Raw genomic sequence first — 21,250 nt, 5'->3', positions numbered from 1 at the left:
CCCTGAGCCGGCTTGTGGCAGAGAGAGGACACTACACAACTGAAGAAAACATGGAAGGCATCTGCGAGTAGCCGAATGTGGTACAGGGAATGTCCCTGGTGCCAGGACACTAAGAGACAGCTAAGCTCTTTCGAGAAGAGGGATGAGGGAGGCACTGGATTGAGCAATTCCTAGTGCAATTCTATCTATGTCTTGCAGCACTATTTCAATTCCAAACTTCTGAGTTGGTTGCTTGGACCTTGTTTTACTGGCAGAAAAAACCAGGTGCCTAGGTATGTGTTTCTTTGCTGAAACACAGCTTAGGGACACCTCTGACCCAGCAGTGGTCAGACTTCTGGAATCTGCGCAACACTCCAGCCACCAGGCCTGGGGGAGCTGGCTGACAGAAAGTGAGGGTTGTTCCAAAGTCACACTCTGCTAGCTGCCAGCGTGAGTCATTGGCTCCAAGAGAGAGAGAGAGAGAGAGAGAGAGAGAGAGAGAGAGTGTGTGTGTGTGTGTGTGTGTGTGTGTGTGTGTGTGAGAGAGAGATCTGGGTGAAACACAAGCGAGTGCTTGTTTGGCCAACTGGAAGAATCAGGACTCAGAGCTGCCTCCGCAGAGGATTCGGATGAGAAGAAAACAGCAGCGAAGCCAAGGCTGATCTGCCAGCAACAAGGAAAGTGGCGCCTGACGGGAGACAGAAAACTGGGAGAAACTACAGTTTCTTTGGTTCTCACACACTTCGACTTTATTAGAAAGGGTTTCAGCTTTCCTCACAGCTCTCAGGACTGCGTCTAAGAGTAAAAAGTTGTTTATTTAAGTATGGGAAATGAAGTACAAAACGGTGGCCACGCCCGACGGGGAGGGTTCTGTTGTTTTTCTGGTCAGGGAAGATGAACCACTTCCACTATTCAAAGCAGTGAAGCAAGTTTATTTGGAGGTGTTGCATCCATCTTGGAGTTATACTCCAAGGATCCTGAGGTTGCAGTAACAGACACTCCAAGGAAGAAGGGCTTCCTCTCACCTCGCTTCTCCCCATCCACCTGTCTATTTAATGCTATCTTCCCTAGCAAACAGCTGCCCATGATTCTGCTCCCTCCCGATCTCAATAGGACAAGTGAGAGGTGGCTGGGCCCTTGGGTGTTCACAGGGGTGTTGCAGAGCAACAAGGTGGAGATTCTGAAAAGTCTCCAAACAGGACATTACATACCCTAGAAACAAGTCACAGGGCTACTTTGTGCACACACAAGTGCACGAGTACCCCTCTTCACAGGGCTACTGTGTGTGAAAGCAGCATTATCTTTTAATATAAAATCATATCAACAAAATAAAACCTGCCAAAACTACATCACTTAAAGTATGTACAATTTCAAACATAATATCACAACTTTAAGGAAAATAAAACATATTTTTCAATATAGTACAAAACGTGCATCTCACAGTCAAGGCTGTAAGAGCGAGCAATACAGGTGAAGACAATTCCGAACAGTTTCTTGGCAGCACTGAAGCTGGCGGAGAGAAGTGATATGATCAGCCTGGTACGATGTCTTGGTCTTCAGAGATTCAGTCTATACAAAGAGAATCCAGCAAGCCACTTGATGATGAGATCACACCAACAGTTTCAATAATGCAATTAACCCATACCCTGTACAGTACCTATCCCCAGAGTCAGCACATAATTGAAGAACACAACCAGGGAGTGGCAACATGATTCACTAGGACTCGAGTAAGTTTAATGCTAAACAGTCACCCAAAACATGAAGAGGCCCTACGAACGTCAGGGTCATCAGGTCAGTTGAAGGTCATATCTCCATGGGGGGAGGGAGAGGGACAGGGTAGGAGTGGGGTGAGGGCTAGGGCGGGATGTCAATGAGAGTCTCCTGAAGATGGAGTACTTGGCTCTGCTCTGCCAGTTTGGGATGAGGCTGGACAGGGGGAAGCCCCACTAGCTGCGGTGGGAGACTTACAGAGGAAGAGCACAGTAGGGATCCCACATTCTGGACTGGTCCCACAGAGAGCGTGACACCTCCAGAGAGCGGGGAAATGGGAACACGGGGGACCGGGAAATGGCTCCAGTGCAGGCTCTTGTTTACGCGTGAGCAGGGAATTTCATGTCTGCTCTGCTTGCTGTAGGGGTTGGATAACACTAACGAACGGAGTCTAAAACACAGTAGTTCCCCGACAAATGCGTGCCACCCCCATATTTTCCTATGGCCTCTTAATTCCTGGGGGAAGTGACACTTGCTAGGACCACTTTTGGTGACTGTACAGGGCATGACAGTTCAGAGAAACTCACACTGAGGAGAATTCAAACTCCTAAATATAAAAGCAATTATATAGATTTATATTTATATTTATATATCTCAATATATAAAGCCATTTTTATAAATAAAATACAATAAAATGAACAACACTTAAAACAGCGTTACTATCATAAATAAAGCAGTCCACAATGAGATTGCCCTAAAGGTAAAGTCATTTTCTCTTCATCATGGGCAAGCCCCATGTCAAATTCAATCTTTAAAAGCAGTTTCTGACCCAAAGCTCAAGCTTTACGAGTCACGATGAACTGACCGCCCACAGACATCTGCTTCCTGCTTTCCTAAACCCCCACTCCGAGACGAGACAGCTTTGTTCTAACTCAGCTGGCAAAACACACAGTATGTCTCTACGTCACATGACTAGGTCTTTGTCCTTCGCTAGTCACAGATGTAAGGGCTGCAGCTAACTGTCTCCAAAACTAACTGCAGATCTCGTATACTACAGGCATGAACCCCGAGATCATAGAACTTGCTTCTCCAGCAGCCCCACTACCCAGCTATGAAATTCCAGTCGCTGCATTCTACCGGGAGTAACTTGCATAGGGCCCTTGCTGAAACAGCGCGTACCTACTAACAGCTCTGTTTATAAAAGACACAAATGTGTGAAAGGGAACACTGGCACGTCTACACAGAGTTGATCAGTACAGAGTCTGATTCTCTTCCACTATCAACTAGAACAGAACGTATCCTGCAATTGTTGGATTTCAAAAAGAGAATAATTTTCTGTCGTTTCCCCTCCCCCACCCCACCATTCCAAAACAGAGCAGTGATCCATCAGGGCCTGGTTTGAACTATGAAGTGCATTTGTGGTACCTGGGGTTTCTGTTCTACACATGGAGAAAAGCCTTTCAAAGGAAGCGGCAATGTTCTTGCCACTCAGAAAACAGTAACTGTGATGCATAGACCCTATGGATCAAAGACCGAGTTCACAATGATGGCAGCCAGAAAAATGTCAGAAAACACCCCTAAACCTTTTCCTCAAGCTTAGCCTTCCCTCCATCTGCTATAGTTTGGCTCCATTTCCCGAGGCCTGGTGCCCAGGGTGGCATGTTTAGGAGGGGGTAGAGGCTTGAACAGGGGACGAGTGCGAGGGCTCCAGATCTAGAGGCACGCTCTCGGAGGGGGTATGTACACTCTGCTCCTCTTCCCTTTCTCCCTGTGCCTCAGGCTTTTGGTATAAGCTATCTTGCTCCACCATGCATGCCCATCACAATGTGCTCCCTCAGCACTGGCCCAGAGCCACAGGTCCATCCATTCAATCACAAACTGGAACTTCTGAAACTGTGAGCCAAGAGAACCCTTTCCTGAGTAAGATAATCATCTCAGGTAATCTGCCATAGTGGCAGAAGGCTGACCCACCATGCTTGCTGCTATCATCCAAGACACTGTGCGTGCTGGAAGAGACAGAACGGACCGTCTTCAAGTGGTGTGGCACTACGAGCACTACGGAATACAGAGCTCACTTAGGTCCCTTCTTCCTGAGGCGCGTGACAGCTTTCTTTGCAAGCTATCCCTTTACAAGCCTGATTTTGCATACAGCCTTGCAAACACGGTGCCCATCCTGTAAACTGACATGATTAAAGCGGTGGACCACGAAGGTACTCATTTTCCTTCTGAACTTGGTTCCCCTTCTACACAATCCAACAATACAACCAGGCCTTACATGCTTCTCTATTCATAACACCGGCTAATTTGCTACCCAGAAGATTGATCATTTCTTGTACCCAGGAAGAGAGAGAAACTAAGTCAGTATTAGTACTTTTCTGGAAGGCAGCCATAAAATTTGTCAGTTGGGTTTGCTATTATAAATATAAGATCACAACTGTGGTCGATTTTAAAAGTTCTCCAAAAGTCTGGTAACATGGGATAAGTGACGGTGGCAAACTTCAAATGGCTTGGGCAATCCTCCTCCCCCCAACGGAATAGGCCAGAAGACGGGACCCAGCACAAGTTCCTTCTGCCATTGAAGGTTCTGGAAAACAGAATGATCCCTATGCTCTCCCAATTACTGAAACTATGTAAAATAGGTGGTGTTGTGGGGGTCCTATTGAAGGGGAAGAAGAAATGAAAAGGGCATACTTAAGACATAAATAATATAAAGGGCACACATTTTTAAGACACATTCATGACATTACTACCACAAAAATAAATAACGGTTTTCTCTGGTTTGAATTAATGTCCTTCACACAGTTTGTCTCCAGCCTGTGCTTTACAGTCACTGGCTTACAATGGGAACATTGAGGAGGCCTGTGTACTTTCTCAGGTCTCCTGGGCTTGCCGAAGGACCACCGGCAGCCCGTCTAGAGGAAGGCCAGGAGACCATGTTGTCTTCTCCGTGCAGTCCACCACGACAGCTGACAAGATAAGAGGATCCCAACTTAAAACTCTGTCCTCTGCTTCTGAAGGGCCGTTGCTATCTCCTGAAAAACACGAGATTTGGGTACATTATAGACTAATAGATGGTCTTCACACAGCAGTTCCTGAAAACAGTAGGTTGAATAATAAAGAAACACAAAGAAGTAAGTCCCACTTAAGTTTGGCTTGAATCTGAGGAAGAAGAGTACATTAAAAAACAACAACAACAACAATTCTCTTGAGTTACTTATTATATAAGTTATTTGAGATTAAAGTGATCATCTTAAGAGCCCCTAAAAAAGTACTTTAGAGAAAGATTATAGTTCCTACAAGCCAAGCCAGAGAAAAGCAGGGCCGATGCTCACAAAATGCCCTGTCCCAGCAAGTCCTCTGCTCTGGGATGGAGTCCAAGCCTGTTTGAATAATATCCCCTAATGCGATGGAACGAGCAGCCTGAGCTATCTACTGTTATCCATCCCTGAATGTGTGTGCGCTCATCTGATTCCACAAGCTAGGCAGGGTCAGTTTTGGTTAGTGCTCGGATGGAAGAGAAACATGAGCTACAGGATGTAATAACAGAATTTCCCAGAGTCTCTTATCCATCCTTATTTTTTTTTTTTTTTTTTTTTTTTTTTTTTTTTTTTTTTTTTTTTTAGGTTTTTTCGAGATAGGGTTTCTCTGTGGCTTTCGAGCCTGTCCTGGAACTAGCTCTTGTAGACCAGGCTGGATCCATCCTTACCTTTTCTTGAAGTTCCCAACGCTCCCACCCAGTCTTCTAAGCAAACAGTGAGCTGACGGTAGAAAACTTCCTGATATAGTTCTCAGCCCACTGGAGACCAGAAACTAAATGCCTCCCTGTACCTCTGCTGAACTCGGCTGTATCTTCTGTGGAGTCAGAATTGATGTCACTGAGCGTGTCCTGACAGCAGGTGTGCTGGGTAGGTGCTGGTGCCACACTGTCCTTGATGCTCTCCTCAGGTAACTGGCCACAGTCAGGAACTGTGGAAGCTGGACACACGGGTACCTTCACGGCACTGAGGGGCTTCATTTCCAGACCATCCTGAGGATAAGACGCTACCACTGGGACCACAGGAAGGGGAGTGCTGGTTTTGGTGAAACACCTGCAGAGTTTGAGTGAGAAGAAACAGAACTGAGTGTTTAGAGACATCAATTTATAAGTTCATTTAAAAGTATAATGAATATTTTAAATTCACAAACCCTTAAGAATTATGCTTAAAAATAACTAATCAGCTCATTACAATTTGAAATAGCAAAACTCTGAAAGCTAGCAATAGCGGGCAACAAATGCACCGAAGGCAAACCTAAGGACAGAATCTTCTGTGATGACCCAACCTATGTACTTCCTCCCAGTTCACTGCCAGCAGACATCTTCCATTTCATTAACTAGTTCCCAGATACAGCACACAGGAGCAAGAAACACCAGCTACTACAAGGAACGAGGGAGAGAAAGGAAGGATGGAAAGCTAAGACACGTGGCCGCACAAGAGAGATGACCTTATGATGGTCAGAATAAAAACTCATGGCTTTGAACGACGGCCAGCATAAAAACCGCATGGCTTTGAGTGACAGTCAGAATAAAAACGCACGGCTTTGAACCCAGAAGGCGCATCAGTTCCTTTCCTCTTTGCTGTGACACACACCCGACAAAAGCGACTTAAGAAAAGGTTTATTCCAGCTCTGAGTCCAAGGGGACGATGCACCACGGTGTGGAAGGCATGGCGGCAGGAGCTGGAGGCAGCTGGTTCATTGCATCTGCAACCAAGAAGCTGGTGTTTCATTTGCTTTCTCCCTTTTATTCAGCTGGGGCTCCAGTCCACAGGACAGTGCTGCCCACATTCAGGGTCCTTCCACCTCCATTAACCTAAGCCAGGAACTCCCTCACAGCCGCACCTGAGAGGTTTGTCTCCTAGGTGATGCTACACCCTGTCAAGCTGACAGTCAGTATTAACCATCACAGGTGGCCTTCCTCTCAGCCTTGGAGGAAACCGGATAGAGACTAGCCATTTAGATGCCAGGAGTTTTAAGATCGTTTTTCCCCCATTGTAGAATTAAGTGGCTGGAATTTACCAGCACTGAACATTTCACTTCAATTCCATCCCCTGCCTCCAGCTAAGAAGCGTCTTTTCAAACAGGGTAGAGCCTGACTCAACCTTTTCGTTCTTGGATTCTTCTGTTGTTTCCTGCAATGGCTGCCACGTTCACCTGCACATTTGCCATTCGACTTGCTGTGCCATTTCAGCCCTGAAGTTTCCATTTGGATTTTTTTCACAGCTGAAACATCCACACGTTCATTTCCCGAGTGTTTGTTCTCCTGTAAATCCTTGAACATATTTATAATATTTGCTTAATGTCACTGTTTGCTAGTGGCGATGCTCGGGCCATCTCAGGATCTGCTTCTACTGTCTAGTGTTTGTCTAGTGTTTCCCCCAAGAAGCACCACAGTCCTGTTTCCTTGGATGTACCCCAATTCTTCTTCGTTTCCCCTTGAATTTGCTGGTTGTTTTACTGCCGTTGAACTCAGTCTTCTGACACGTTCTTTCTTGGGCCCTTACCCCAAGTCTGGAGCATGCCTTCTGGAGAAGCCCAGTCTGCCTTTGAAGGGTGAGTTCTAGTTCAGCTTCCCTGCTCCAGTTACCCCCCAATAGTGGTAAATTGTCTACATTTTATCATCTCCATCTGTAAGATCAAGCTGTTCCTCTGTTCCTGGCACATTTTTCTTAATTTCTAAAATTGGAAAGCGAAAAGTTTGATAACGATGGGATTTTATGTAAGGCAGACAGGAAAACAGAAGGAAACAGCAATGTGCTAGAAATAGATCATTTGAAAGAATAACGGTCAGGATCCTTTATTTTCAACTTTTACACACAAGAGGGCAGGTTTCTGGGACAAAAAATTAGGAAAGGGTCCAGTTCTGTTGGCTCAAGTCACTGGAAAGACCATTTCTGAGCAAGATGATGCAGACAAGCCTGAAAGAGAACAGAGGAATGTCAGCAAATCAAGTCATTAACTTAAATAAACCCAACTTCTATTAAAAAAAATACACTAACTGCACAGTTAAAGGACACTAGGGATCTAATTAACTTTTAAAAATATGGCAAAAATATGACCCACATTTTCCCATGCAGGTCTACAACTGGTCCGAATTATAAGCAGGTATAGACATGCATATACTAGAGTCAGAACCAGAGCTCTGGCTTGGGCACGCCACCTCTCAGAAGAGTATGATATTAGTTCTGACTTGCTCTCTTGGCTACTTGATTCAACTCAGAACTTTAACAGTGTCCACGTGATCAATGTCTTCCTCCCACAGTACATTATGTTGTTAGCCTCTCCGGCTCTCACACTCAGTGGACCCCAAAGTGGATTATTGGGTGGTACATGGTACCCACAGACTCTGAACATGTTAAAACATGGGGTGATGTCGAGGGGACAATCTTTCTAGCTTCAAACTACTATGAGAGAATTTAACGGGCATGAGGGTCTCCTGCAGAAGATCCCTCCAACTGTGATGCACTGTGGTAGACATTGGGAATAACAAGGTAAAAACAGCAGAGGTCCTGTTCCCAGCAGAGCAGAGGAGATAAACAAGCAAACTAGAGTTGCGGCTGAATGTTGGGATGTGGAAGGAAGTGTTGCTGCTGCTGCCGCCGCTGCTACTGCCACTGCTGCATGTACTTCCCTGGCTGTATCTAGCTCTACTGACTTCATAGCTGAGGACCTGGCATTAGGTTCAACTACGGAACTGGGGAATTTAAACTCAGAAATATCTCTGGTTAGGGGAATCAGTATGGCTGCTGTGACTAACTGAAAGTATTTCTCTTCTCTTCTCTTTTCTCTCTGTCTCTCTGTCTCTGTCTCTGTCTCTCTCTGTCTCTGTCTCTCTCTGTCTCTGTCTCTCTCTGTCTCTGTCTCTGTCTCTCTCTCTCTCTCTCTCTCTCTCTCTCTCTCTCTCTCTCTCTCTCTCCAGGATTTCTCCGTATTTATTACCCTGGCCAAACTGGAACTTGCCCTGTAGACCAGGCTTCCCTTGAACTCAGAGCTCCACCTGCCTCTGCCTCCCAAAGGCCAGGGTTAAAGGCGTGTGCCACCACCACCTGGTTTAAAATGATTTCTTAAAATTTAAATTCTAGGCTCCCAGCTCTGGCTGCCTAGTTTATATCGGAATATCTGTCCTGCTATGAACCACTAAAAGGATGAAGGAATTTTACTTTAAACTTGCTCAAGGTATCAGAAGTTATTAAAGCATTTGTATGGCTAAGGGTAAGAGAAGTGAGTGTGAACCTGACCTTCAGCCTCCCTTTGCTCTTGAGGCACCTGCTCAACGGAGTGCAGATGAAGCTCTGCAGATCAAGAATGGAGGAACTAAGGAGCTGAGCTGAGCTTTCAGAAGCATCGTTGGGGCTAGGAAGACAATACTGGAGTTCAGAGCCTGCCAAGAAGAAAAGACCTGGAAACACCCATAGGCTTTTACATGGGATTCTCAAAGGACCATCTCCTAAAAGTAACGATGAATCAGGAATAGACTGGGCCTACTGTGTATATGTGAAACAGTGTGGTATATGTATGTGTGGCGTATGCGCCCATGTCTATGTGGCAATATGGCCCTGCGCGCATGCGGAGAGCAGAGGAGGATGTTCTGTGTCTGCTCCATCACTCTCCACCTTTTCTTCTGAGACAAGGCCTCTCACGGAATCTGGAGCTAGGCTGGCAGCCAGCAAACCACAGCAATCCCCCTGTCTCCACCTTCCCTAGCACTGGGGTCATAAGTACACTTGCAACTGTGTCCAGCTTTTTGCATGGGTCTTGGGGTTTAAACTCAGGTCTTCATCTCTGTGGACAACACTCTTCCTTAGACTAGGTTTTTAAAAAGCCTAAAACTCAGCATTACATCTGTTCAACCCTAGCTGGGCTTCAGGTTGATTGATTTCAACCCTGATCCAACTATATGGCCAAACATAAAAGTAAATCCTTTCTGGAAGAAAACATTTTCTAGAGTTATACCAGTTATATGGCATATATGAAAAAAATATATTGTCAAGCATTAAACAAGAACAACAGAAAACAAGTTAAGGCTGGAGAGATGGCGCAGCCATTAAGAGCACTTGTTACTCTTGCAGAGGACCTGTGCTCAGTTCCCAGCGCCCACATAGTGGCCCACAACCAACCCATAACATCAATTCAAGGGGATCTGACCCCTCTTTCGACCTTTGGCAGGCAGTGGCAATACAGTGGTGTTGAAGGTCTCCAGGTTGAAGGAAAACGAGCGTCAACACACAGAAGAGAGAAAATACAGAGCGGAACAAGTAGCAACAGAAGGGTAGTGTAGCTAAAGTCATAAAGCCCAGGGCCAAGCACATAGTAAATACAGTAAGGAAGGACTTTAAAAATGTAAAATAAATAATTATTAACATTAGAAAATTGGGCTTTTGTATATACCTTTTCTCAAGCAAGCAAGCTCTTAAGGAACATCATCAGGCTCATTGGAAGCTGCTGCTCACAGTCCACACCTCATGGATAAGAAGAAATGGATATTAAGGCAGGAGAACCCAGCACACTGATCCTCTGGCTGTTTGTATCACAATACTGATTGTCCACCCTTGTTCAACAGATAAGCTATTTTGTTGGCTAGACACTTTCTACTATCTGTTGATGTCAGAGTTGTCTAGAGGTCAGTGAATGACTATCCTCAACTGTCACAGGAGACAGCTAAGGATAGTAAGACAAAAAGCACAGCCAGGCACTAGACCTTGATTGTGTCACAGGTGCTAAATAAACTTTAGGTTCCTGTTTCCCTTTCTCTGCAGGAAAATTAATGAAAGGTGCTAGGAACTTAGACAACAAAGAGAGATCAGAAAGAGAAGTTCATTTTAAAGAAGTCAAATTAAATTGAGGGAGAAAGAAAAGCCATACTTGCCAGAATCTGAAAAAACCAAGGCAGTTTCCTGTAAATAAACATTACAAATATTAATTAGTTTGCAGAGCTAATGTGAGTGAATTGCATCATGCTGAAGTAATAAAATGCCAGGGACTCACCAGACAGTGAGAGGATTTCTTCCTTCCTTTTGGCTTCTTCTTTCCTGTGCTCTTCTTGAATTTAAAACAGGTCGTAGATAGGATTCCTGAGTGAAGTCTAAGGGCTCTTCCACACCATGATTTCTAAAGATTCTCTGCCAGAGGGGCAGGAAGTTACACTCACAGGGCAGGACCGGGGTCAGTGAGACAGAAGAACAGGATCAGCTTCTACAGGGACGGTCATGGATGGCAGTGTGCCACAGGCAGGTATTAAAGAGACATTCAAAAACGAGATTCTCAGCAGGAGAAAGGTACCACTCCCTTAGTGTATGCTTTCCAGGTAAGTAACAAGAACTCACAAACTCCATCCTGAACGCTCCTTCATCAGAGGGGGGACAGTAATATAAGACACATTTGTAAAGTAGCTAGGACCCAGACTTTACCATGATAAACCACACTGACGTAAAATTTTCTAGTACATTGAATCTTAACTCAGAATCAGCGATTAACCACTTAGCTAACCAAATGTAATCAATTCCATCGCTTTCCGGTTAGCGTACTCCCAGATGTCTGTGTGTCGGTCGGCACAAAACCGGCTGGGACTTAGGCTAGGCATGCGGAGATAAAAGCATATGGGCCATGGCCATAGAGGGATACGACCTCTCTCCTGAATGTGACCAGGTGCAGCGTGAGGAGGCGAGTCTGCCACTGAACATGCTCTCAGACATTTTCTAACGCAATCAAAACCCACAGAGTAGCTGGGAATATGTAAATTAACAGACTAAATCTCCACGGGGTGAAAAAGAACAGAACGTTTGCTGAGACTCTTAAAAGGCACTTTACAGTTCACACAACTCAGCAACGTTTACACTCTGAGGCTCCACAGATGTAGTGCTGCCGATCATGGAGTTGACGCTTCTGCAGAGCTGTCTCCAGCCCGAGAAACTCGGTGTCTTAATCGTATCAGCACCAAGTAAAGGGAACTCCTGTCTATACAAAGTCTGGGTTACCCAGTAGCGCCCAGGTGGTCTAGGACTCGCCAGTTTACAAGACAACCTTTCCACCTGTCTGAGGATTTAGGAGAAAGAAAAATGACTATTGTAGGAATCACAGGAACAATGGAATACCCTGTAATCAGCCACAGGAACAGCACAAATGGAATGAAAAAGAGAAGAGACCATTTGTATAAGCTTGCATTTGGAAGACAAGGCGTGTGAGTAGTTAGTTAAACATAATTTGGCTATTTCTATAAAACTATACACACAAATATCTTCTAAAGAAGTATTTCACTTCTGATTACAAGGCTGGATATAATTAAGCATAATCATGACAGTTACTCTGATCAGATGACAGGACAAGTTTTACATAAAGCCCTTTTCCCAAGTTCTTTGCAGTCCTGGGGATTGAACCCAGGATCTCATGCATGCTAAGCAAGTATTCTGCCACTAAGCCAGTCAGGCACACCCTCTTGATTAGCCTTGAAGACAAGGAGTAAAGACTCATGAATCCTTGAATAGTCAACCTTTATTTTCACACCCGTGCTCTGAAGACTTCCGTAATATCTTGGTGACGGTTTGTCTCATATTTAGTTCATCTTTGTTGTTTCCTCTCGTCACTGCAAGCTCTCTTACTTGCTGTTCTACTCATGCATTGTAGGAGCAGATGAGCTGCTGTATAACAGCGCTCTGATGACCCTCCTCTGGGCCATGACGGTCCTTCATTCTCACCGTCTGCACTGTTGGATACTGTGATGACCCTAGCATCATGGTGGGACGTTCCTTTAGAAGTTAATTTATCAGCTACCTTACACAAAAGGTGACAATAGGTGCTGGGAGACAGTGAGTGATGGAGTGCACTAAAGAACGGGGCAAAGAGACTCACGAACGGCTTATAGTTTAAAGACCAAAAGCGACGCAATACTCTATGACAACAGGCTCTCAGCCTCCATATTAGAAGAGGCAAATGTGCAGAGACACACAATTTTTCCAAAAAGGTATTGAGCAGTTAAGAGATGCATCAGCGGGTGAGAACATGGCTGCTGTTCCACTCCCAGCATCAAATCAGATGACTCACATCTGCCTGTAACCCCAGCTCCAGGCAATCCAACACTCTCTTCCAACTTCTAAAGAAACACGTGGCACACACTCACAAAGACACATACACATGAAAAAAAGTAAATCTTAAAGAAAAATATATAAGAATTTTTTTTTCTCCTCAAAGTGGACAGATTACCATAGGTGAAGGAAAAGCAGAATCTTGGACTTTTGTGCTTTCTTCTTTAGCATTATGGATAGTTCTCAAGTTGCTAAGTGGTCACAAATAGAAGAGGGGCTGGGTTATAAAAAATCACCCACTGAGAGGAAGAGTTTAAGTATGCTAGCAATTAACAACCACCTGGGTCCATCGAAGCTCGCCGGAGTCTCCTTCTATAACTTAATATCCTCGCTTCATCTCTGCATCTCATTTCCATCTGAGCACAGCTGACATCGGTTGTGGAAGGGTACTCCCAGACATTCAGGATTATCACAAAAACTTGGCAGCCATCTGCAATAACTGATTTTCTAGGCATTATCCCCAGTGACTTTCTTTCTCTTGATTATCAGCCATTCAGCCTGAACTTTTTTCCCCCCAGATGAATTATAGACATTTTTCCATGCTGATTTTTACTTCCTGCCCATTTCCAGTCTCTCTAGGACCCTTAAAGTTAATCTCTCCTTCTTTCCTGATGGGACCTCTATTCGCTCATCTGTGGATTTCATCAGCGTCTCCTCTACTCTCTCCTACAGATGATCAAGACTGATGGCAAATGGGCCCAATTTAATGTCAGTTCCTTCCCATTAAACCAGCCAAGCAGCTAACAAACCACATTTGATTGCATATCCAGAACTGTACTCTTCTGTCTGAATTGAGAAGAGAAATGCAGAAAGAATTTGATTTTATTTGATTACGATCTGTTTAACTCTTGAAAGGCTGAACAGCACAATGGTTTCTCAATTTTGTCTTCAGTAGAGGGAATACGAATGGCACAATGGTTTCTAAGTTACATTTTCAGTGGAGGAAATGGGCTCCCTGTAAGGCTGCATTTAACAGGCCTCTTTCTACACAGCACTAAAATCCAGAAAACGTTTCGAGTCAAGAGAACACAGGAGAGCCGACCGACAGTCATTTACACAGCACAGAAGCCCTAGGACAGTTTTCCCGCGGATGGTTAGGGGGCCTTCCTCTTACTTGTTCCATTGTGCTGTTGTTGTTTGTTTGTTTGTTTGATACAGGGTTTCTCTATGTAGCCCTGGCTATTCTGGAATTCACTGTGTAGACCAGGTTGGCTTCAGATTCACAGAGATCTTCCTGCCCCTGCCTCTAAGTGCGAGCATTAAAAGCACGTGTCTCTGCACCTGGTTTGTTTCCAGATCTTTTTCTTTTTTTTTTTTATTTTTTTATTTTTTTAAGACTTACTAAAATCTCTTTATTGAAGCACACTTGGTACAGAAAATTTCACACATATTTCAGATCTTTTTCTACCAGTACTCCAGCTATGTCAATAGTATCACTCTTGCTCCTCTGAGTCACTGCTAAAATAGAGGGATGAGAAGAGGGATTGACTGAGGGTCAGCAACAACCGGTTTCTTAAAAGCCCTGCTCTAAGAAACGCATTCGGGTTTTAACACTGAGAAGGCAAAGGAAAAGGAGGAGCAAGCTGCAGGGCGGGTGAGATGCTGCACAGAGAGACTCCAAATGAGCCCTGCCTGGTCGTAAATGCCTGTGAAACAGAGAAGACACTGCCAGGGCTAACCCCAGGTGTCCTATAGCACACTGCTGGGCAAGGAGCCTTCATCAAAGCTGTCTCCTAGGGAGATGACTGCCACTGGTGACCAAGACTCATCCTGCCCCAGCCTCTTCAACAAACTAGCGTCTCATTTATGAATCCCACACCCACTCTGACTCTTACTTCACAAACTGCGCCTACAGTGTTCTCGACTGTAGGTCTAGCTGGTGACGAGCTGTTTAAAAATCTTTCGCGAACCTGCTGTGGCTCTGGATGACGTGGTTTCATTAACCTTTCTCCTCTGACCCTTTTTAAAAATAGTTTCTGGGAACATCAACCTTCCTTCAGTTATGTGGAGGATGTGGGCATTCTGACTTAGAGATTCCACATAAATAGTACTCTCTGCCTGGAAAGCTTCAAACCTAACCTGTCCCTTTTACCTCATTTTGTAAATTCTTCATCGTTAACAAAATGCTTTCCGTTTAGGGAGCGCTAATATCTCTTATTCTTTTCTTTTTAGAAGACCTAGTTTCACTATATATTAATCTTTATGATGTCATTTTGAGAAACACCAGACCATGACCCCTGTGTATGCAGGGATGAGCCCGTTGGCTTAGTCCTGTATCCCCGTACCTCTGGCTCACTGCAGACCCACAGCAAATGTCTACCAGATGAACACACCTTCTTTGTCCTTTCTCATTCTCCTTTCCTCATTTATTTTTTGACAATTTTACCAAGGTGGTGAGTAAAAAAATAATAAGCAACATCTTAGAAAAAGAACGAATAATTCAATTCCAAAATAAATAAAAGCAAATCAACGGCTCAAGAAATGGGTTAAAATTAGCCAGTCAAGGCTATTGTTTCCTTTCAAAATACCAAACTGCACTATAGGCACAGCTTGGAAAACTATGCAACAGATGTTACTACATCTGTATGCAGTCCCAGTATCTCCACCCAAACAACAGTATCCTTGCCTGTCTCCCTGGATCAGCAACAACCACTGGTACTAGAAACCAAATTCATCACTTTTCTCAATGAATTGCTTTATTACGTTGCTTATTTCTACATCCACCACCCTGGCAATTACCAACCAGGTCGTTAGCATTTGAAAAATGTTTACATATTTGAAATCTTCATTTAAAAAAACTTATTAAAAATGTTAGTTTAGTCGGTGTGGTATGCATACATGGGACATGGCACATGTGTGGAGGTCAGAGGACACCTTGTGGGAGTCCGTTCTCTCCTATCGAGTGGGTCCTGGTTACTGAACTCAGGTAGTTAGCCAGTGGAGACATCTCACCAGTCCTAATTTAAATTTTTTGGGCCCCTATCAGACAACGGCAGAGTCATGATGATGGCAATTCTAGAATTTCACCCCCTGCTTCTTCATTCCTGGGATGAAAGCTAAGTTTGCTTACAACAATGTCTAACAGTCTCCCCTCTGCGACAGTCTTTGCACAGTATTATGTGTTAAGCAGAAACCCATCCCTGAATACACAACACTCTTCAGAAACCTTCATATGAGGTAAGACACCACTGGCACTGTGTTTTCCAACATTTCACACTTGCCTCCTCCTCTAACACATATGCTTTTGTAGTTTACATTACAGAATCAAAGGTTTGCTTCTGCTCTTTAAACATATGGCTGTAAGATGCACAATGCTACTGCAGCTGCTACTACTGTGTGTGTGTGTGTGTGTGTGTGTTACCCTAAAGAAGTGGATTTTCATGCAGGAAGAACACTTAAGCAAGCAAGAAACACAGATGAAGAGAATTCTCTTGTTTCTAGATAGCAGAGAAACAAACTTGAAATGCAGAAAGCTATTAACCTCAAAATTAAGAGAAATACATTATAATTTATAATAAAACCTCCTAATTCTCCACAGATAAACATGCAAATGACCAAACTGAAGTTGGCAGAGCTCATTTAAATTCTTTTAAAGAAATAGGATCTCAGCTGGGCAGTAATGGCACACGCCTTTGATAACAGCACTTGGGAGGCAGAGAAAGAGGCAGTTGGATTTCTGTGAGTTTGAGGCCAGCCTGCTCTACAGAGTAAGTTCCAGGAAAGCCAAGACTACATGGAGAAACTCTGTCTTGACACACCAAAAAGAAAGGAAGGAAGAAGGGAAGGAGGGAGGGAAGGAGGAGCGAAGGAAAGAGGGAAGGAGGAAGGGAGGGAGGGAGGAGAGGGAGGGAGGAGCGAGGGAGGAAGGAAGGAAGGGAGGGAGGGAGGGAGGGAGGGAGGGAGGGAGGGAGGGAGGGAGGAAGGAAGGAAGGAAGGAAGGAAGGAAGGAAGGAAGGAAGGAAGGAAGGAAGGAAAAGGAAGGAAGACGTATTTTGGGCATAAGATGGCACTGTGTTCAGATCAGTCTTCTACTACTGAGAATAACTCTTTCCCTTTCAGATAAGGGTGCTAACTCTGATAGTATGTAAATCTCCCAAGATCACAAACCTAAGCAGTGCCAAGGCACAGGACTACTTACTCGTAGATCAAAGGGTCCCTCATTACAACACTCTTAACAGTCAAGATCTGCAACGACCACAGAACCACACAAGGGCAACACGAGACATAGAAACTCTCGTGACCACTTGTTAAATTAATCCAGTTGATTATTGCCAAGTGTGTGAGCCAGCTTCATTAACTTCTTCCTCCTCTTCTGTAGTTTTTGGAGACACAGTCTTGCTCTGCAGCCCAAGCTGGCCTTAGACTTATGGCAATCTGACCACCTCAGCCTCTCAAGCACTGAAATTACTGGCAAAAGCCACAGAACCTAGGTTTTTAAGTTCCTTCCCATGTTTTCTTAACCAACTGTGATGAGAGTCTGTGAAAAACTCTGAGCAAAAATGTGTGCCTTTGATATATGCACATTTTCAAAATGAGTGTCACAGAGTTGAAACATGTAACTCTTAGTATACAAACTGGACGAGACACCTCTGGCTAATACATAAGCCTTTACAAGTCAGGTAAGGAACAAAAAGTAGCTATGATTTGTTGCTCTGTTCTGAGAATTGCTAAAACAATGTACTGTTTGTTTTCTGAGATAGGTCTCACTATGTAGTCCAGGCTTGCTTTCATTCCAGTACAAACCCAGCTCTCCTGCCTTGAAAAGATGTACTTTTGATTTATGGTTAGATAGGTCTTTCTGGTGCCACTGATTCCTAGGGATAACTCTTAACCTTTTATTTCATTGAAAAGCAACAAATGAAACCCTTCTCTGTAGATGTAAGTTTTTGTCCCACCTGGTCCCACAGCCATTCATTCGGTCCCAAATAAACACACTGAGGCTTATATTAATTATAAATTATTTGCCCTATTAGCTCAGGCTTATTATTAGCTAGCTCTTATAACTTAAATTAACCCATAATTCTTGTCTATGTTTAGCCATGTGGCTTGGTACCTTTTATCAGTGTAGCATTCTCGTCTTGCTTCCTCTGTGTCTGGCTGGTGACTGCTACTCAGCCTTTCCTCTTCCCAGAATTCTCTTAGTCTGGTTGCCCCACTTCTACTTCCTGCCTGGCTACCTGCCAATCAGCACTTGATTAAACCAGTATGAGTGATGAATCTTTACAGTGAACAAAATTTATCCCACAAAAAATTATCCCACAAAAAAAAAATTATCCCACAGCACTTCTCAATAACGCATGATCCAAACTTCAAGCTACACTCCAGCTATCCAAGGTACTAAGTTTTCTAGTTGCAGAATTTCAGAAGTGGGATGGATTTTTAGGATTATGTAACTCTATACAATCACTATAGAAAAGAACTAAGATTTCTGATGTAACTTCAACAGTCCTTTGGAATTGATACATACAGCAGTACATGGAAGAACTAAGAGCCTCCACCCCATGTCAGGCTGGCCTTGAACCTACAATTCTCTTGCCTCAGCCACCCAAGTAGCTGTGATTAAAGGCTTGTACTATCAGACCCAACTAAAATTCAAGATTCTTAGCAAACTGTCTACTAGTTCTTTGCAATTAATATTTAATATATTAGTAATTAATATATACAGAAATAGTAAGAAAGCTTTCTTATATTTAGTGTGTCAATGTTGATACATTTTGTTTGCTTGTGCTTGAGATAAGGTCTTATCATGTAGCCCAGGCTGGTCTTGAATTTGTGAGACTATACTCTCCAATTTAAGGATTACAGGTTAGAGAGGTTATAGACAGAGATGTGCCGCCATGCCAGTTTCCTATGTGTCAAGACTGAAATACACATATTATTCTACAGAATTTTATCTTATTTAAACTATTATATATATCACTTTTACAATTGAAAACTGTAGATTTGAAAAGCAAGGTTTGGGCTGGTGAGGGAGCCATGGACCCTGGTCTGCAACCCCAGTGCTGGGAAGGCAGAGAGGACAGATCCTCAGGGCTTGTAATCCAGCACAGACTATTAGATATGCTCCAGGTCAACGAGAGATCTTGTCTCAACAAATAAGGCAGACCTAAGGAAGGGCATCTGAGGTCATCCTTTAAGTTCCACATGCACACATGTATACCATACTCGTGTACACACATGTACATGCATGGACATACATATGCAAAATTTCTTGTGGTTTTTGTTTTGTTTTGAGACAGGGTCTCTCTATGTAGCCTGGCTGTCCTGGAACTCACTATGTAGACCAGGCTAGCCTCAAACTCACAGGGATCACCTGCTTCTGCCTGCTGAGTGTTGGGATTAAAGACATGCACCACACAGCCCAAGTAAATATTTTCTTAACTATCTTAAGATTTTAAGAATTAAAGAAAAAAAAGAAAAGAAACACTGCATAGTCTAATAAAAACATTCCAGCGATATTATTATGGAAAACCCACTCTATAGATAGGAGATGCTTTTGTTTTGTGTGCTGCTTAAACATAATCAACTGTGTTTAGACTCATTCCAACACAGACATGCAAATAAGAAATGGGAAGAGACAAAAACTGCACTATAGAGAAGAACCTCCCCTTAACAACACTCTCTTCAAAAACAAGGCCTTTAATATCGGCACAGAAACATAAAAATCACAGCCTTAAACTAAAAATGGTGGAGTTTTGTGTTAAGTAGAGGAAAACAGGAGGTGGCCCAGAATGTGTTGGTCACAGCAGTGTGGCTGGGCCCACGCTAACATACCTATTGTTGTTCCGGCAATTCCGACAATTAATGCATTCCAGTGGGTCAATCTGAGGCACCGCTGTGTACACTCCTCCACCCTGGTCAGGACAACATCCAAAGAAAAAGAAAAGAAGCTGAAGGGGCAGAGACCACTTGCTAAATAAACACAAATACACACCACTAACCAATGGAGGTGGTACACTTTCACACACTGCCTGAGCAATGGGATGCTTGCTACTCATTCACAAGTGAGCCCTGCACAACGGTACCATGCACCCCTAAAGCTGAGCTGCCACATTCTTCTAGGTACTTTTGTACTGGAAAAAAAGCAAATAAATGGGGGGAGGTTAGTCACTTCCTTTCAGTATTTCTAATTTATGCCTTAAAATATATTATACATCATAAGCGCCTACTCGTGTTTTCTTTTCTAGCAGTCATGGAAAGAGCTCGTGTGACGCCTCTTAGAGACACAGGGTGTAAAGTTTGTTTGAGTGATGTCACAAGATCAGCCCATCTTCATTTTCCCGTAATTATTTCGGTTAGGTCTGTTCACTTGACTGTACTGTTTTAAAACGTCATATTTTTCCAGATGGAGCAGACTCTCAGCCAGCAATGACTTGGAGGGAATATTAATATTTTGATGTTGCTTTTGGCGGGAACTGCTCCGCAATTAAGGGAAATGCCCAGATTAACACATACCTCATTGTAAAATGTTCACTTGACATACAGAATGGCAAACAGGAAGTTAAAGATTGACTGGCCTTAGAATCATAGTTCTGCTTTCTGGAAAAAAACAGCAGGGCTGAACTGGGAAGGGGGAGGGGTTGTCAAGCAGCACTCAAACCTCAGGCGGGCCTTTGAGGGTAGAGAAGGTTCAGGCAGCTTTTGCTACACTTTCCATGTCCTTTATCTTAGCAAGCACCAAACAAACCAAGACTAGACATTTCTCTCAGTAACTCTAATCCACCTAACAACAGAGGAAGCATATCCCTGGACTACATCGAGTCCATGAGGGCAAACTCCGGAAGTTCAGAAGAATGATGTCGTTTGTGAGAATTGCTGAACTGTTAAAGTCAAATCAGTGATTTTCACGATCCCAGGTAAGGTTGTAATTTCTTTACGTCTTCCCTTTCAGAAGGGTAAGAGGATGAAAAGTTTACAGTCACACTGACATCCTCATTTAAATGGCAAGTCGGTTCTGAAAAGCCAGAGTTCTGAGTTGGTCTTCCACAGGGCTCCTTCTAGAAATAGCCTGTGATGTTCCAAGTGAAATGCTTTCTCCATCAGCTTTGTCTGCTCCTCAGCTGAGGCGAGGACTGGACTGGGGATGGTGACTTCCTCCACAGAATAATGAAATTACTACCTTTTGGTGACGGTACACTTTGTAGAACGTACAAAACTTCAGTCCCACAAAAGCTATAGGTTTTTAACTTTACGGTACAAATGGACCTTCCAGCTTTTGTGCTGCAAACCTAATATTTCAGTATCTTTACTAAATTGAAGATGAAAAAAGAAAACTAACTTTTCCAGATTGTAGCAAAGGTCTTGGTAATCAGAATAATAGTGGTAAAAATGAAATAAGTGTTTAATTTGATAAACTGAACAATTATCTCATTAAAAGGTAATATGGATGCCCAGGCCAGAAATATAATAAATCAAACTCCCTCATACGAGAACCTGTTAAGCAGTAT

The 21,250-nt window shown here is 43.6% G+C and overlaps 1 protein-coding gene across 7 annotated transcripts in view; it reads right to left on the bottom strand.

Moving 5' to 3' along the window:
- Positions 1-714: 714 nt before the first annotated feature.
- Cdon (cell adhesion associated, oncogene regulated) overlaps positions 715-21,250 on the bottom strand; it is an 88,958-nt gene continuing 68,422 nt past the window's right edge. For all 7 annotated transcript variants that reach the window (XM_057768639.1, XM_057768640.1, XM_057768638.1 and 4 more), the window contains exons 18-20: positions 19,578-19,657; positions 5,518-5,777; positions 715-4,721 (exon numbers count right to left, since the gene is read on the bottom strand). In XM_057768639.1, coding sequence (XP_057624622.1) covers positions 4,561-4,721; positions 5,518-5,777; positions 19,578-19,657 — 501 coding nt within the window. In that variant the 3' untranslated portion in view covers positions 715-4,560. The remainder of the gene's footprint in view (positions 4,722-5,517; positions 5,778-19,577; positions 19,658-21,250) is intronic.

This window comes from Chionomys nivalis, chromosome 4, assembly GCF_950005125.1.
Source record: "Chionomys nivalis chromosome 4, mChiNiv1.1, whole genome shotgun sequence".
Classification (NCBI taxonomy): Eukaryota; Metazoa; Chordata; class Mammalia; order Rodentia; family Cricetidae; genus Chionomys; species Chionomys nivalis.
This window is presented reverse-complemented; position numbering and strand designations above follow the sequence as displayed.